At 39.3% G+C, this 19468-nt stretch overlaps 1 protein-coding gene across 2 annotated transcripts; it reads left to right on the forward strand.

Annotated features, from left to right (window-relative positions):
* Positions 1 to 523: 523 nt before the first annotated feature.
* Positions 524 to 18002, forward strand: pmp22b (peripheral myelin protein 22b). Of its 2 annotated transcripts, none has more exons than XM_078570678.1 (5): positions 524 to 766; positions 2418 to 2522; positions 3088 to 3181; positions 8721 to 8861; positions 14791 to 18002. In XM_078570678.1, the coding sequence occupies exons 2-5, from the start codon at positions 2445 to 2447 to the stop codon at positions 14955 to 14957; spliced, it is 480 nt and encodes a 159-aa protein (XP_078426804.1). In that variant the 5' UTR covers positions 524 to 766; positions 2418 to 2444; the 3' UTR covers positions 14958 to 18002. The 2 variants fall into 2 exon arrangements, with proteins under 2 accessions (XP_078426804.1, XP_078426803.1); XM_078570677.1 differs by having other exon boundaries at positions 713 to 889; positions 14791 to 15478.
* Positions 18003 to 19468: the final 1466 nt, after the last annotated feature.

Below are 19468 nucleotides of genomic sequence, written 5' to 3' on the forward strand. Positions count from 1 at the left end.
AACCAAGAGACTGTATGGGAAAAATCGACAACCAAAACACCATTGCACACACCCACCCACCCTAGCAACCAAAAAAAAAACAATTAGATGATAACCGGATTATTCCCAAGTGGTTTTCAGTCATCTCGCCCTGGCATCTACCCCACGAGTTATTTCTCTCTGTTTACAGCGAGCGGACAAAAACCCAGCAGAAATCACCAGGCTGGTGAAATACGAGTAATAAACGATATATACATGGGGGAAATCCTAATTTAATTGAGACTGCAAGTCTCCAATCCCAGCCAATAGCAGTTACCAATTCTTTAAGCAATGCTGATGTTGTCCCTGCAGGAAAGGTGTGCGCTAGAAAGTGCCCTGGGCTGGGCTGGGCTGGGGTGTCCTGTCTGGGTGAGGTGACCCCCTCTCTGCAAAACTCGCCGACCTGGCAGCAGCAGCCGAGGCTGTGATTTGAGAGGCGCTGGGTTAGTTCCGCCGCCCGTGTCCTGAATGCTGCTGCCTGTCGGCTCCGACTACAGACTGGTGCAGGATAGAGGGTGACTGATGACCTCCAATATGGCCTTGTCCAGCCCGCTCCCCCTCCCTCCCTCCCTCCCCAAATCTCAGTGCCAAGAGCTGACAGCAGCCACACCCCAGGCGCCGTGCGTAATGAGAGGGCGTTGGTCTCCCTACTAAAGGGGCCACTTTATAACTTCAAGTTTCTTTGACGGGGCTTAGCTGTTAAGGTCAAGTTCTCTCAGATCGATCGCTAAGGGATATCTGTCCAAGAGTAAGTTGGATCAGCTTTTCCTCTTTCTGTATCAGAACACGGCTGAAGGATCTGTTTCTTTTTTTTAAAAAAAAAATCTAAATTTGTTGAACATTCTGAGGGCTCAGGACAACTTGTCAAAAAGTAAGTTTGAACTGAACTGTATTTATATGGAAAAGACCGTCCGGCTTCCTAAAGGCCCAAGAAACTTTTCAAAAGTGATTTATTTTTGTTTTTGGGGGCCGGGGGGGGCTTTAACGTGTCTCAAGACGAAAAAAAGGATTCAAAACTTTGGGGAAAAAGGCAGGAAAGTTTGCGGGAGCCGCAGTTTTAATTTTAGCTGCGCGCTTTTAATAGTTATTTTGCAGAGTTTATGGGGGGCGGTGACTACCCGAACTGGCTGCTGGCAAGATTCCTGCTTGCTTTTCTTTTTAAAAAAAAATAATTGTGTTAACGAATATTCTTGTTTATTTATTTTTTCCTGAACGTGTATGAATACATTCCTGTCTCACTTTTTTGAAAGTGACTGCATCGCCCTGCAAAGCGGAACCCGAAACAGCTGCCCAGATGTTTCAGACCCTTTTTTGGGTTTAGCCCCCATATCGTCATTTATTTATTCCGCCAGTTGGATTGCTTGCTTGCATTTCATAAATTGCTTATTTATTTTAGATGGTCAGTGATTGGGGAGAGAGGAGAGGGGGGTTTAAATGTTCCTGTCGAGCCTCGACTCTCTATAATTGGTTAAGATGCCTGCCTGCTTTAATCTACACCAAATGTCCAAAAAAAAGAACCCTGAGCTACTGCCTTAGTGAATGGTGCCTTTGTGGGGGGAGCGCCTGGGTTTGGGATGAAATATTTAAAAAAAACACACACACGGCTCCTGAAAGTGGCGTTGTAGAGGGTCCCTTTCCTCTCGGCCCCTGCAGTCTGTTCCCCTCTGGCCCCCCCAATGGGTTCAGAGCCGCTTTGGGCACAGTCGATTCACAGAAGGTTAATTTAACAACACCCTCCGGGTTGCTTCACCCGTTGAAATTGACTTTGAAAGAACTTAAATAAAGCGCTGTTCAAAATAATATATCAATTAAAATGAAGGCATTGCAAACCCTCCCATGGACAGAATGTAAACAGAATATTGATCTTAAAATGTTTACAGTGTGTTGTGTATTTGGAACTTGGATATTTGTGGGATCTGGTGTCGCGAACCGAGAAGGCTGATGCTCTAAAATATTAAATGTGTGCAAGAAGAAATGGGGTGGGGGGGATATTGTGCATCATTCCCTTCAATGTGGGTTTGTTATCGGTGCTGTCTATTTAAACTTTGACTTGCTGCTGGCTCTGCGCAGAGTGATGATCAGTATCTTTGGGGCAGGGTTACCGCATGCTTAGACAAAATCAAATGATTGTGATTAATGGAAGCCTTTACCGCAGTGGAAAGAATTAAAAGTGCGAAAACGAACCAGTTCAGGTAGCGCTGGTGGATCTGCTCCCAGAGTAACGGTGCTGCCCTTACAGGCAAGACTCCCTCTGTCGGGGATTAGCGTCTTGTCCATGATGCAGACACGCCCTGAGTTTAATAAGATCACTGCAGCGGGGAAAAAGCGCCAGAGACCGTCGCACCTCTTTCCAAGCAGTTCACAGGCAACTTACCTCCCTCTTTTTATTTTTGTTTTAGTTTCCAAACTTGAAAAAAACCTCCAAAATGATCGTGTTGTTGGCGGGTATCATTGTGCTGCATCTGACAGTCCTGGTGTTGCTGCTAATCTCAACAATTGTTAATGTAAGTACAACAGGCTACTTAAAGCAGAGAAAGAAAAAAAATAATCTCTGGGCTCAGACTGACAGAGGTACCTTGGAGAGAAAAAAAACGCAGTGTCTCCGATACTCTCTCATTTGGTACTATGGGAAATAATTCACACCCAAGGTCAGATTGAACCGCCTTTTCGTTTCAGAATATATTGACTTTTAAACTGGCAGAAAGTTTGCTCAATTTTTCCTGAAACTAAGTGAGTGCTGTTTATTGGTTTTAGTGACTTGATGCGTACAAGTGTTATCCATAAGTATCATCGATGGAGCATATTTTACAAAATTACCTGGGTTGCTTCTGACATTAATGCAGCTTTAATTGAATGGGCTACTGTTTTACTTTGAAAGTCATTTTTCAGTAAATCCTTCGGTGTTTACGAAACGAAAATGCGTTTTAAGTTAAATTGGGTTCCCGGGTGTAGTTTTCGGAGTAATTTTAAAATTAAACTCATTTGAACCTGAATTTTTTCATTGAATTGATAATGGAATTTCACTTCCTGCAGACAAGCTGTTTAACCCTTGTTGTGTTTCTCTTGTAGTCTTGGTGGTACTTCAGTGATTCTCGTAGTTTAGATATCTGGCAGAATTGTACATGGATGGAATTCTGGAATTGCGATGCATATACCACTAACGGTGAGTGTTTTCCCCTCTCCTCTCAGTTTGCAGTTTGCTGCTGCTTGTTTGAGAGTGAAGACCAGTCTATACTTGAACATGGTCACACCATAGATCATTCCCATTTAGAGTTTGCAGGTACAATGACATGCACACATCTCCATTCCATTCATGAGCATGCCCTCTGAACCAGGAATGCTTTATAAAATTCGCTTAACGTCTCTGTTTTTATAAAGTGGATGAATATGGGCGAGGTCCTGGGAGTCTGTGAAGTCTGGGAGCACCTAGTGGGCAAGCTGCAAAAGTGCACTGAATGGGCCGGAGTTGAATCTTGGCAGCGCCTCATGCTGCAGAGTCAGCACTTTGCAGCAAGGGACTGGGCTGGGATCAGCCATCTATTGCACAACGTAGGCAGAAATTCCACATTCATTCAAGTCCACTCAGATTGAATTAATTTTTTTCTAACACATTGCCTTTGTTATTTAACCTTGGCTATTTAATATGACATTACTGAGTATGGTAAATGCCAGAGACAGCTCAAATCTAAATGAGATTAAATATTTGTCCATCAGTTAATGATGCAGTCAGTTTTATAGTTTAAACATCTTTCACCCAGTGACTCTTCAATCCAAATAATTTTAGACAGATGAATATAATTGACATTACTGGGATGAAACAAAGTGTTAGTGGGATTTGATTCCTCAAACTTTTTAGGGTTTGATTATTAGATCTGGGGAAGGGGGAATACCAAAAAAATTACAGTTTGCTACATATAATAATAAAAGGTTGAGGTAAAAATCCTGTGGCACTTTTCAAATAAGAGCTTGGAACTCCCAGTGTTCCTGTCAATATCTATTCCTCATTACTAAAATGTATTATCTCATACGCCCAAAATGGCTGCCACAATTTCCAACATTGCAACATCACTACATTTCAATAAGCATTTCATTAGTTGTAAATTCAATTATTTTCTCTCCTTTTAATATCACTGAGCGTTTCGGCGAAAAATGCTAAATCCTTTGAACCTGATTTAAACCCCAATGTATTAGATTATGGATCAGTTATACTTGGTGCAGTCACCTTCAGGGCCGGAGAGATAGTCAATAACAAAGTAAGTTAGCCGTTTGTTTTGTTTTTCTGTTTGTGAAAAAATGGTAATGCTATTTGAAATTGAATCATTGTTTTGGTAGAATATACTAAATTGGGTGCAATTATACCACAACCACATGATCTGAAATTAAACCATGGATTTGTGTTCCAAAAACCACTGTGACCAGTTTTATTTCTTCAGAGAGTCAAGCCAAGTTTTATTCTCACACTACTTGCAAAGAATTTAGCTACAGTGCCTTATCGTGCTTCTATTCATTTCACAAGGCGTAGCTGGTTTTCTAGACTGAAAAAGCAGGCTGGAACAGAGAGAGTTGAATAAATAAAAAATATTTAGGATTTCAACCAACTTCATGACAATTTTACCCCCATTTTTGAGAAGCTGAAATACAGAGTAGTTAGATGTAAACTGAGGCAGTTGGTGCAACTTAATTATAGATTGGAATGAGGCAGCTGATCATAATGTAGTCTCAAAAATGAAAGCATCAACACTCTTTTAGATTCAGAGCAAGGAGAATATAGCACAGAATACCCAATCTGTAAAGAAAATAGTTTGACCAGATTGAAATGGGATTGAGTGTTTCCTTGGCGAATACAGTTTACAGCGAATGGGTTGGTATTGGTTTATGGAAAAGCACAGTGTATAAACCGTGCTGAATTTGGGATTTTGGCAGGCCCTGGTTAGAATATTAGTGATGGTTTAGAGAAATGGCTCACTTCTGAATATTTGATATCCACAAAGGAACGGTATTCCTCGATGGGCTCTCTTGGTTTGAGAATCACAGAGGTTACAGTTTCATCATCAAAATTTGAAAGTAATAGAAAGAAAGAGATTTTCAGTTTGGAGTAACATGAGCTGCCCTGCCAGAAATGCTGTTTGAAGGGGATGATTAAGCAGATTAAAGTTACATTTTCCTCCTCACAAGCTGTTTGATCAGATTTCATAAGGTGCCAATGGTTAAGCTCAGTGTTGCATTCATTATTCCAGGCCAAGAAAGTGGTACATAGCTGGGCTTGGAGTGTGCTACAGTTAGAATAATTTTCTAACATGTAAGTTACATCTTCAGTTTCAAAATGAGAAAAGAAGAAAATGGAGATTTCTATATGGTGTTAAAATGCAGTCTGGGCTTCAGAAACCTCAATGAGCACTGGCGAGAGCTCAATACACGCTGCAGGATAGTGTTAATATAAAGGGGGGAGGAACTGAAGCAAATCTGGAGGAAGTAATGCTTAAACATTAAAGCGTTTAGATAGTACAACAAGCTTGGAGGAGATTTACATATCAATGCAAATGTCCTGCTGCAAACAAATCTTCACACACACGATCATCCCGGCAGTTTTGGTTATAACTTATTGGTAAATGTAACTTGCTGCAGGCTACAGGATTCCATTGCCTGCCTACTTTTCATATGGATAATAGAAGCCTTGCATGACATTCTGCAGGTTAGGTGGGAGGTGCTGAGGCTGTGCCAGACATTGTAGGGCGTAGACTGGCACCATCGGAGGTGGAAGTGGGAATCTGCTGTGACCTTTAAAAGAAGAGAAGCTTTTGTAGAACTTCAAAATCATAATGGTCTTCCTAAATAAGAAGGAGAAATTTGAAGCGCTGGAAATAAGAAGCAGAAGATGCTGGTTTAAAAACAATAGCATCACCCGTGCCTAAGAGGAAATATAACACAAGCCAATGTTTTGTTTGGAAACTCACAGAATTTAAACTGGAACATGGGGCGGAATTTTATGCTGGTGGGATCTTACAGTCCCACTGAAGTCAATGGACCTTTGAATGGCTCGCTGCATTTTCCAGCCCCACCCCCACCATGATGGGGCTGCAAAACTCTGCCTATTAACTTGCCTTCTCTTTCAAACACTGACAGACCTCCCTCATATAGCCAGTATTTTATGTTTTTGCTTTTTCTACACCACTGCTTACCACACATGAAGATCATGCTTTTAACATTCAGTGAACATATCTCCTACCGAGATGGAAATGTTGCTGATTGTCTTAGATTCTGAACAGCAAGTTTTAATTTGCGAAACAAAATCTGTTGGCGACCTGTGACCTTTACTGGAACCTTATTCTAAGCTTTGACAGAATCTCGCAGTGTAGAGTAAGGATTGTTGGTTTAGCAGCAGAAATAGAAAGTAAAACCTGTGGGTCAAGTTGGCCATGACAGTCTTTATTTATTTAATGGGCAGCAGTTTCTAAAGATCCAATGTTAGCAGCATTTTATTACCACTTCTGATATCTCCTTTAATACTGTGATTTTTTTCTGCAAATTTGAGTGATAAGTTAGTGCATTTTGTTTATCAGGCATAGTTAATTCAAGTTTTGTAACACATCATTTATAAACTGCATTGCCAGGTGGCTGCATAAAGGGATGGGACCCTCCTTTTATGGTGTGTGACATATGAAACTTTAATTCTGATTGTCCAAAAACAAAGATAATAATGATCAGCTTGTTTATCAGGAATTAGAGATACATTTGAAACATTACAGGTCTAGCAGACCAACCTTCAGCTGTTTTTATTCTCTTACCTTACAAAGTTGAGGCGTCATTTAAGTGCTAGTGTGCAATTTGAATTACAGGGCAGTGATGTAAACATATTCTGTGTGAATTATTCTTTAAAAGCGTGAAGTCTATTTATAGTATACAGAATATGTCACAGGCATTTAAAGTCTGCCTTGTTGGCTGAAGAACTCCAGTTAAAAGCCAATCAAAAGATAATATAATATGATTAAAGGATTACTTTGTATCTTGTGCTTCCAACACTCAGCTGTGCACAGTAGGACGGCTTTAGATGAAAATGTACCCCAACTTAACTATACCTAAAAACTTGCAGCTTCCAGTTGACTTAACTAAAGAGCTAGGGGCAGATTTTTCTGCCCCCTTCCCCCAGCCCACTCAGCACTAGACAAGTGCCAACATTAGCTCATTGGTACCACTGTCACCTCTGAGTTAGAAGGCAGTAGGTTCCAGCTCTGCTTCAGTGATCTGAGCACCCGATCTAGGCTGACACATGAGTGCAGGGAATGCAGTAGTGTTGAAGGTGCCGTCTTTTGGATGTGATGTTACACTGAGGCCATGTTTGCCCATTCAAGTTGACACAAAAAGATTTCAGGGCACTATTTAAAGAAGAGCAGAGGAGTTCTCCTGCTGTCCTTGCCAACATTTTATCCCTCAATTAGATTACCTGGTTATTTATCTCATTGCTGTTTGTGGAACGTTACTATCTGTGAATTGTATGCCACATTTCCTTACATTGCAGTAACTACTTCAAAAGAACTTCCTTGCCTGTGAGATGTTTTAGGACACCCTGAGGTCATGAAAAGTGTTATATAAATCCAAGTTTGCTTTTAGACAGGAGAAATGCCCCTTTGGTTCTCACCTGAAGTCCGCAGTGGTGTGGCGGAGGCGATGAAACACTTTCTTTTGGTGCTGCTGTCTTGGGGGCACAACAAGCTTCTGAATAGGGAAGTGAGGTAGGAGACTAGCAACTTGTTAGGGTGTTTCCAACGGGCCTATATTTACAGTAGGCTCAGGCCAGACCTTTGGTTCCCAAGGAAAACTCCCAAAATGCTGGGGTAATGCAAAAAGAGCAGCGATCCAGGTTTTTCCTTGACCTTTGCACCTAGAAAACTTGGCATTTCCCGGGAGAGCAAAGGCCAGGAGAATTCATCCTTCTGTATTTATCCGCATTACAAGTTCACTCAGCCATACAGCCTAAATTGTCTGCTTAACACTTAATTTGACACAGAAACTCAATTTGCTTTTATTCATTTATGCGATGTGGGTGTCACTGGCTAGGCCAGCATTTATTGTTCATCCCAAATTGCCCTTGAGAAGGTGGTGAGCTTCCTTCTTGAATCGCTGCAGTCCATGTGGTGTAGGTACACCCACAGTGCTGTTGGGGAGGGAGCTCCAGGGTTGTGACCCAGCGACAGTTAAGGAACAGCGATATATTTCCAAGTCAGGATGGTGAGTGGTTTGGAGGGGAACACCCAAGTGGTGGTGTTCCCATGTATCTGCAGCCCCTTGTCCTTCTAGATGGTAGTGGTCATGGGTTTGGAAGGTGCTACCTAAGAAGCCTTGGTGAGTTTCTGCAGTGTATCTTGTAGATGGTACACACTGCTGCCACTATGTGTCAGTGGTGGAGGGAGTGAATGTTTGTGGAAGGGGTGCCAATCAAGTGGGCTGCTTGATACCAGTTGTCAGTGAGGCACTCTTTACAGTAGTAGTGTATGTGGCATCACTTTTGGATCTTACTTTTTAAACATGGTTCAGTTTATTATTGCACCCCCCAAGATGGTTATTTATCCTTCTAGTTTAAACTGATGGTTCCTTTCAGTACAGCATTGTAGAATTGCCCCACATGAGGGAGCAAAACTGTAAGAAATGAATTTAGATGCTCTTTAATTGTAATTAACAGTTTTTCTTTTGGCCTGTATTTTCAGAATGGCTGCAAGCTGTTCAGGCTATGATGATTCTCTCCATCATCTTCAGCGTCTTGTCAGTGATTTTGTTCTTCTGCCAGTTGTTCACACTCCAGAAAGGTGGTCGGTTTTACATTACTGGAATCTTTCAGCTACTTGCAGGTAAGTTTAAAGATTGACTATTATGTTTTCACAATGTCTGTGTAAGAATGGTGAATAATTGAAGTGTCTACTTCCTTTTCTGTTGCAATTTGAATCATTTGTCCTTCTGATTGCTTTTAATTGCTCAAGGATAATTACTGTGTCCTCTGTGTCTTAAAGGCTGGATTTCAGAGTTGTAGGTTGTGTGGACTGACACGCAAAATTCACACTTGGTATTTCAAATATATTTACCTTATTTTCCCCGACTTTTCTATACTTCAGTTTCTGCTCCCTGTCAACTTGCTTTGATGAGGTAATAAGATAGTTTGGGTGGTGGATGTATTGACGATTGCTGCCATAGCACTGTGATGTGGTCAGCACTAGGAGGTTCCCTTCAATGTAGGTGCAGTGGAACTGGTTTTGTTAGAATAATTTGTTCTTTATTAAAATGGAAGTTTTTCTGAAGCAAGAACGAGCAGCCAGAGCAATTTTACAAGTTTCCATCTCCTCACGATGCACTTGTAGACAATTTGGTTAGAGTAGAACATCCTACGAAGAGATTGATATGATGGAAGGTAAAAGAGCAACTGGTCCATTGATGTCTGTTCTGTACCATCGCAATGTAACTGAGCATCATGATTCCCAGCATCGCCACTCACCAGCAGCCATGTCATTTCCTGTGAGAGGCGTAAACTTCGTCTAATCAAAGTGAAAACATGGTGGAAATTCTTCTCCGACTTTCAAAGGCAATCAAAATCAGTTCAAGAGCCCACAGGGAATATGAGAGACAACATCTAATAAACCTCCCTCCCTTCTCGAATGCTGTATATTGGCCAGGACCCGAAATCTGTTCATCTTTTTTGAGTGCTTGCAGCTGATCTGAATTACCTGCACCTTGCTCCAGAGGTTGACTGTCTGTGTGAGGAAAATCTTCCTGATCTCTCACTGGCTCGGCTTACTTTATACACACATTCCCTGCTATCCAAATCATATAGTGCCTCCATATGGATGCCGTCCAGTCCTGTCCTTGTTTGAAAACCGTACAGCAGGAACTAAGCTACCCTTCTAAGATGGTATTCGATTGATATGAAAGCAATAATAACTTTTCTGTTGTATATTTTCTCATTGGTTCACTTTGAGTTTCTAATAAAGTAGTATAGAAATTGTAGGTTTGGCCCGGTTATGTGCTGTAGCTGCTCCTAGAGATAACTAATGTCAGATGGAAAGTTAATTTGGTTTTGACATAAAACGGTGCCATTTCAGGTTTTAAAAAAGGAAGTGGGTCTGACCGCTTTTAGTTGGACCTTATTTCCTTTCCATTTTAAGCATTTCTATGAAGCACCCAATTTTAAACTTCAAATCAGCCCTTTTCTGCCTACCATTGTACCACCTTGAAATAGCATGTAGATTGACAGCTAGGATGCAGGATAGAAATGAGTGTAGAACAGCTAAGCTGATTAGTACTTAAAAAAAAACTTAGACCCTAGAATGATCTACTCTGGATAGAACATAAGCTGGATGTGGTTTCCCTACAATCTGATGTTTCAGTCATTGTTCAGTGGATGTATTGGAACTCTGTTATACTTTAGAATGACCAGAGCCAGTCCAGTTTATACAAAATTAGAATTTGTTAATGTTTCTGTGTTGCAGACGTGTCGGAGTATATATATGGGAGAGAATAATATTCACTATTGGTGCGGCCGATTGCTAGTAACCTAATTGAAGAAACATCCCTGAATATGATTCAATTTCTTTTACCTTAAACTGAGAATTACTGCAAAGAAATTCAAGTTTGTAGCTCTGGATTTTCGAAGATGGGAGATATTTAATGATGTTGAGAATATGCCATGAGCAGAATTCCTATTAATTGAAGGCTGGCATGTGAGACTTTATTGGTTTTAATAGTCAATAATATTGCTACTAATACTAGGTCATTATGAATATTACAACAAAAATGATACATGGAAATTGAATCAATTGACATACATGAAGGACTAGGTCAGAGGTATTTCTGATGTTATAAACCTAGATAGGCAAACTCTGCACGATCATTCGTTAATAACTGGAATCATGTCCATAAATTTATTAATACTTGCAATTAAAAATCTGTTTACAGATAAACGTGATCTTGCTAGTTAGTAAAAGGTCAGCAAGAATTGCTTTAAGCAGGCTGGATTCTGGGGAATTTGACCCTGTTCAATTCATATGCATTCCTGTGATACATATGTGTTCACACAGATATAAATGGCTCTCTGTTTATTACTGAACTAATGAGATTGAGGCCCCTGGGTCTGGGAGAAATGTTGAAAAAATATTGGAATAGCTACTTTCTGAAATTCTCAAAACCAGTTGCACCTGGTTATGTGCCAGTCACGATGAAAATCTACAACTACAATATATTAACCCGCCCGAGGAGCAGAGAGACTATTATCAAAGACTTCTCAGTAAATACAGAAAAATGACAAAATACAAAATTTGTTGAGCAATGGTTTAGAGCAGTTATACCACCAATAGTTAAAGAATAATGTTAGGAGTGAATCAACTAACCTCTAAAGCTAGGTAAAGAGACTATAAAAAATAAAAGTCTACAAAATGACCTTAGTTCAAATTCGTCCAAGTGCCAAGTTTAGTGACTGGGAAACAAAAAGCTGAATGGATGAAGGTACATCTTGTGCAGGCTCTAAAAATAAATCCAGAGCTTCTTCCAAATACAAGAACCAGAGTCAGGACAAGCTGAATGTAGCTGAAGATATGGAGAAAGAAAGCCACCAAACAAAATTCAAGATCAGACCGAGGGAAGTTCAAACAAATGCTGCATGTGATAAATTTGATGGATGGAAGCTCAACTAATGAACAGTTACCATGCAGAAATCTAATTTTCAAAAAGGAGGATTTGAAAATCATTGCTGCGATTTCAGGACTAAACATCACTCAAGCAGAATGATTATGATGTCTTGTTGACATCAGGTCTGAGATACCAACTTGGCTATCAGAATGGTTTATCCCACTGTTATTAGCATATCCATTTACTTTTACTGATTTTTATGTTACAAAGAGTATGATTACAGACAGCTGCTGATTTCTGAACTCACAAGAATATATTTTTCTAATGGAATACTATATTTATATGCAAACTTGACAAACCTGTGGATTGCTTCAATATAGTGTATGGTATTAATAAAAGGTGAATCTGGCTAAAGGAATCTTCAGTTTCAATGTTAGGTTGACCTAAAAACTCATTTTGTCGGCTTGTTTCTTTAAATCATGGATTGGTCTCATGAAACATGATCATTGGTTCCATTCTGGTGGGTTTTTGGCTTAACCTCAGTACCTTGAGAATTTTTCACAGATCTGAACAAAGTTTGTAAATAAAGATATGGGTATATTTTAATTTTTTTTGCACATCATCAGTAGGTTATGTAACAACCTTCACTGTGGTAGGACATTCTCTGATCTTTCGTAACATTTTGGTCTTTCCTGTTGGAAACCTAACCATTTTATTCCTGTAGGTAAGATAGAATAGCTTCTGTTTTCATTAGAAATACAATCAACCAGGATTATAGTAACTGTGCAGCAATACACTGAGCCCAGACTCAAAACAAACCATAGTTCCCAAAAGTACAGCAACAAACTCTTGAAAGTTGACATAAAGACTTGCAACCAAGTTGCTGCAACAAGACAAATAATTTACTTTTGACATGGTGCAGTATCAAACCATTACAACAGTGTGGTTATGTTTACTTTGGCCAATGGAATGAAAAACAGTTCAATTATTTCTAATAGAAGGCTGAATTAAATTAGCCTCAGTCAATAGCTTTCGTTATGGCTTCTGCAAATTAATAATGCAAAGACACTACTGTCTCTAGATCAGTTTCAATTACTTGAATCATATCTGGATTTAAGAAACAAGATGTTCAGTGCTTTAGTAAAAGGGATTCCTTGATGTCATCAGCTTTGTAACACAACAGACTGACATCGAAACTTGGCCTTGCTTATAGTAGCACAATATAGCTTTGGTTTCTTGTTGTGTACACTGGGTACACAACAACTTCAACCTACACTTCAATAGTTTCCATGGTAAAATGTCCCAAGGCACTTCAGAAGAACATTATCAAACACCATTTGACGTTAGTGGTCTGGAAAGGAATTTCTAGGTCACATTATGAACAAGATGGGAATTCTAACTCAAATAATTATTTTGTATTTATAATCTAATTTACCCTCCACCAATTACCTAACAACGTTAAAGTCATTCATCATATGGGAAGTAATTCTGGACTTTAGAGAGAAGCAGTAAAGCACTAAATGCTTCTCTTTCTCACTCAGGAAGAACCAACCTAATGCAATTATTAAACGATTTTATTTTTGCAAGGATGTGCCCAATGTGAATTACTGTTTAAAACTATTGTGCTTAATTGCTGTATTTTAAGCTAAAGACAGACCTCTAAGTTAGATTTAAGTTAATGCAGGGTTCTCAGTATTCCATTTTCCATTGGTTGATGCCCCCCCACTCAGTCGCAGTTTGGTACAATAGGAATTGGTGTCAGTCCTCTTTGAGATGTCAGAAGTTGAATTACATAAATGCCTCATTAATGGATGGCTGGTATCCTCTAAGGGCTCACTGGGGATCTGCATGGTGATGTTACCATCTTTTAGGGGAACAGATGTCATAGCTGGGGTAAGTTTAGCTGATTGAGAATGTGTACCTGTAAAATTAGCAGTTTAACTTAATAATACGAATGGGTTGGTTGAATCAGGGCCAGGCTAACTAATAACAGAACTTTGTTATGCACTAGGATTCCCTTTGACAGTCACTATTGATTTAGCTGTGGATCATCAAATTCAAAGAATTGTACTTAGGGATTCTGTTACATCAGATTTTTTTTTTAACTAAGTCTCTGTTACTTCTTGCCTTAGATTCCTACTCTGAAAGCAACTTTCACAAGAATGGCTACTTAGAGATTTTTTCCGGGAAATTATTATAAATCTACAGAAGTTTTGTAAAGAAAGAACTTAGTTCTGGCACAAATGTTCATTCCTGCTATATGCAAGGCTGGTAATAAGGAACATTCCTGTATTTCCCCCTTAACTACAACATATCGTACATTTCTGAGAATTGGTTTCCTCTTTTTATGGGCTAAAGCAATTTGGTAGGAGATTTTCTTTAAGAGACACTGCACTAAATGGAGGCTTTTGCTATATTTAGACTGAATGTCATTTCCAGCTATGTAGTTCCTAATTTACATTACTAGCTGGAAGGACTAGAGTTGTAGCCAGGCTGAGAAACCTGCTCTTGCATAGGTCACATGCCTTCACAGAGTGTCTCTCCAACAGGTTAAAATTTTCATGTTTAGAGTGTGTTGGCAAGTTATGTAAATTAATGCTTAAAAAGTGCCCTTGAGAAATTTCTAAATCCAGTTTGATACTGCATGTTGTTATGGGAGTGTCAAACCCAAGAAGTGTGACACGACCCCTTCCACAGAGCCTCTGACTGCTTTGCATTAGGGGAGTCAGTTTAGGGTTACACTGCAACTTTAGCAAAGTGGGCTCTGTAAGGGGGAAATTTTAACCTAAATCACCCGTCAAGGAAACTGAGTAGATTGACTGCAAAGCTAGTTTTACATATGACCCAAGTTTCCTCTTCATTGAAGTCAATATAAAATAATATTGGGCAGATTGTAAAATTGGTGTTCTACCTGATCCTGCATTAGGTAACAATTACCCTGTCTGAGTCAGAGCACAACAGCTTCTGCTCTTTATCTACAAGCCAAATGGCAGTCGTTTGGCCCAGGACCTCCCACCAGGGTGCTGCAGTCGTGCACAGTTTGCCAGGTCTAGTGTGCAATATTTGCACACAATGTATGATCAAAACTGTATTGTTTCACTCTCAGGATGAAATAGCCATATGAAATAAATTGGATTTAAAACAAATCTTTGTGTTATTTTGCAGGCATTTGTGTGATGAGTGGAGCAGCAATATACACAGTACAGTACCCTCATATTCATGGTGAGCGCTACAGTGGCAGCTATGGATTTGCCTACATTTTGGCATGGATTGCTTTCCCTCTGGCCCTGTGCAGTGGAATCATCTATGTCATTCTAAGGAAACGTGAATGAGCTGCCAGAGACCACGACAATCCATATGATGCCACCTTAGAGGAATAAAAGAAACATTACTGTTTTAATTTGAAGATGTATATAGTATCTATGGTTTAAAACCTATTTATAACACTTTTTACACATATGTACATAGTATTGTTTGCTTTTTTTTTGACTGAAGCCCTGTTTTGCAAGCTAATTAAAAGTGCCTACAGAACATTCATTTTTAACAGTTTATTAAAAAAAATTTTTTGCTGAAGCCAAATTCTGCAACAAAACTTTATTTTCAATAGAACATGTTAACCAAAGCGCATGTACAAATTATAGCTAGTAAGCTGTTTTAAAAAAAGTGGCGCAGCTTGTACAAATAAATTGCTAATAGCTGATAAGTTTGAATAGTTTACTCATGTAGATATAAAACATTTACAATTTTCAATGGTGCTATGTATTTACCATTCCTTGTAATGATAACCTATAGCAATCTCACTGGAGAGTTACTATTTGCAAGAAGGTAAAATAAATGCTTTAGTTCTACAGGATTTATTTTGTCCAAATATTTCTGTATGGACGGAGATTTGCTTTACCATTGATGTGGAGGTTTGAAAGCTAATATAAGCTAGGGACGGTAGGGTTAGGACTGGTGTGAGAGGTGATTTGAATGCCCAGGATTAGACACTGTCCGACGTAATGAGGCTACACTTTGTGTTTTTCTTCCGATTTTGTAGTCCAGTTCTGTGCTGCAGAATGTCACTATTCTTGTCCGATTCGCGGTCTCACCCTTTTCACACTTGTTCTTTCTTCTTCCTTGGTAAAGCGAACCGTAACCTCAACTTTCTTTTTGGGCTCTCATTGATAGCTTTGGGAAAGGTGTAATGCCTCAAAGTGCAGCTGTTAGCAGTCACTGTTTTTTCGCAATGTAGAGTCTGGGGAAGCTCCTCTATTGCCAACATTGTGAACGGCATGAAGTGCTGACAGTATCTCCATCAGTTCTGTTTCCCCAGTGGAAGGAGTGGGCAGTGGACAGCAGCAAATCACAGTGTGTTGGGTGTATGATATCACCACCACACTAAGACTCAGCCAGTCCCAAGCTGCAGATACCAAACCTGTGTCCCGGAACCAATTCCCCATGTTCCTTTTCCGTTCCTGAATGCAAAGGCATTGTCTGACTGCATTTTCAATGTTATTCATTTTCATTAACTTATACCATAGCTGGAGGTGTCAGAAAACTAGTATTGATAGGCTTTGTTTTAACTGTTGAAAGCATGCTATAAATTGTAATTGAAGATCTTAGTGTGCTCCACTAAATATAAATGTAATGTTCAGAACTAACAGTATCTACACTTTGAGAGTATAAAAGAAATGCTAATGTATCATTGTATTGACCGTGTTCTGCTACTGAGCAGTTATAAAACATGAAAGGGGACCACAAATAAACAGTAGTTAAAATAAATAGGAAATAAAAAGAATTCAATCAAAATGTTTTCTGCATACAAAGAGGGTAACGATGCAGTTTTTGGTTCATAAATAACATTTCTCATTGTTTTGAAAGAAGAGTAACATTCTACCAAGCCATAGTAATGATTAAACAACAAACAGCTCTAATAACCTAAATATATCTGTAGTGCCCATTGCATGAGTGTTTTCCCTAACTGTGGCCTCAGAAACAAGATTTAAATTTTATATGTATCCATAAGCCAGGCATTGGCATCCTTGGCTTGTGCACATTGGAACCAATTTTTTTCTGTGAAGCTGGTTTGAGTTTCATTGATTTTTGTGCCTCTTTTAGGGACTGAGTTTCACATATTTTCAGAATTGTTATTCTTTTTCCAAAGTGATGTTGACAAAAATTAAAAACCGCACGAGGATTTAAATGTTTTGTCAGTGGTGTGAAATGATAGTGGACGCTTCAACGAGTTTAAAATAAATTAGTATGTGGCCTTTGTTGAGATTGCTGAGATTTTCAGCTATGCAATGATGTATGAGCTTTGCTGTTTTAAAGCTGCAGGCCCTTTCTAATGTGGCAAATATTATTACTTATGAACGACATAGCTGGTATCTTATAAGAGAAGCAAATGCATTGCCCTGTTTAAAATTAAGTATGTGAGATGGTTTTCAAGAAAACCAATTTTTGCAACAGGGTGGATGCCTCACCATCCAATGTCTTATGAAGCTGCCAGGGCCCTTTTTACTGCCAACAAGGCCCATCATTCTCAAACAGACACCAGCTGCACGAGTTCCAGATGTCAAGACATCAGTAGCTCACTGAAAACACTGTTGCTGACTGGAGAAACTTGGTTAAAATGCAGCACATGGCTGTGGGATGCTTGAAAAGTTGAGAATGCAAAAATGTTTTCAAACTTGGTTTTTTTTTCCCCTGCTAATGGCTGCATTGAAACATTAAAAAAAATAGGACTGGAAGTTCCGTTAATGGAGTAATCCTTTAATATGCCTGAGTACTACCCCAAATAGCTGAGTGTAGCTAAGGAAGTCCCACTGCAAATGGCTGAATGCTTTTACAGATGGCCGAGTTATACTTCAAATGATTGAGTATTGTTTGTTTCTAAGAGATCATTTGTGGGCCACTGCAGTTTTAAGCAGGATATTTATTGCTTTACTACACCAGAAGTAAAATTATACTGGCTAGTGTGGTTCACAGCCACTATCCAATGCCAAAGTTAACCACTGTTTTGAAGGAGTTGTGGAATAAACAAAATCTGGCACTATGCAAAAAAGGAAATTATCTACTTATGGCTATATAGCCCTTTGATCTAATATGAAACACATAGGTTACTAAATTTATTATCCCTTTGATGAAATCTGTTCTTGTTTACATAGTACAATATAATGAAGTATGATATAGTTCTGGTCCCATTTGCACAGACCCTCTCCTGCAGATTTCTTTGTGTAACTGCCATCCGATTGAAATCTGTAGTAAGGTTGGTGCAGGATTTGTATTTGATGTGCTAACAGAAAATGCCTTATTGCGTGTAAGTACAGTCAGATGTGTTTGATGTACTTGAATAATGATGAAAATAAATAATACTGGCTTATCTGTGCAACAAATAGTCCTTTGTTACTATGTTACCAACTTGTACAAATTGTTCAGGAATTTTTGAAGGATTCTCATCACAAGCTCCTTCAGGTAGAAAGATAGGATGGTAAAGCCTTGAGCTTGCTGAGTTTCTGCCAATGATGCTTTCCAGGCAGCCTACACGATGTGTGCTTTCAGCTTGGTGATGTCAGTCATTTCGTCCATCCGTGGTGTAGTGCAGCATTATTTGTCACTACACACCTGAAATACGATTACATTTCCCCAACTAACATATGAGTTTCAGCAACAGGCAGGCAGGCAGGGTTACACTTACCTCATGAAGTGACGAGCAAGAACAGCCTAATCTCCAACTAGACTCGAAGCACAAAATGAAACTCCGCTCCCATTGTTAAAAATATTTCCCCTGTTTTAGTTTTTGACATGTTACTGAACTGTATTTTCAACCTTGGATTCTGCTTTTTCAGTGATAGCTACATACCATGGCTCTGAATCACTGAGCGATTAATCACAGCTGCTGTAAGTTTCATCGTTACCCTCCATACTTTTGGATGCGATGTTGGTGTCATGCTGTCATTCCACATGAGATAAGGTGGATGAAGCATCCCTCGAGTCCACAAACTCAATTGAATAGTTTGTGCAGAAATAAGCAATTGCTTCTGGAGTATCACCACAGTGGAGTTGAGCCTGTAAGATGTTGGCATGCCCGAGGACACGTGGACAATATTTTATGCACATAGTACATGTATTTTCTTTTGTTTGAAAACTGCATACTGAAATCCACCCCATTGTCTCGCAACCAATCTTCTTGTTTTAAATGTTCAACATTAGACTGACCTGAAAGTTTAACCACTTCAAATTTTTGCTTAATTTTATCCATGTATGTGAAATGAGCATTATTCACACTTAAAAGAAACGAGCTCAGACACATATGGGGCCATTGCACTGATGAGTCCTTTCTACAGGAAGAACATCTGGCGAATTATAGATTGAAGAACCCATTGAATGATTTTCATCATCTACATATAAACATCTTAAGAGATAAAAACAACTCCCCTTTATATGGATACAAGCCCCACTTTCTATTTACTGATCCAAATTTTACCAAGTAAAGGCTCATTGCTGTGCAGTTTCACAGGAGTAAAGAATGACAAGTGCATTTTTTCAGTTTACTATTCTTTGGTTTATAAATGAAATGTGCTTTTGTTTAGGAACAGTTTGTGCAATCATTTTCTCAGACCCAGCAAAAGTAAACTTGTTGAGCGAGTGATCCTTGACTTTCCACTCGCCCATAGATTTTCCCTGATCAGCCATTGCTACCTTTTTTACTTTCTATTTTTCAATGCTAGAGCAAATATTTTTCCTCGGAACTTCCCTCTTAAGGTCCGAATCACTTTTGAGCAACATGCGGAGAGAGCTTGTACATTGAAAGAAGTGGTAACTGAGGAGGAACTTCACAACTGCAAATCGAAAGTTCAGT

The sequence above is a fragment of the Cetorhinus maximus genome, chromosome 24 (assembly GCF_964194155.1).
Source record: "Cetorhinus maximus chromosome 24, sCetMax3.hap1.1, whole genome shotgun sequence".
Lineage (NCBI taxonomy): Eukaryota > Metazoa > Chordata > Chondrichthyes > Lamniformes > Cetorhinidae > Cetorhinus > Cetorhinus maximus.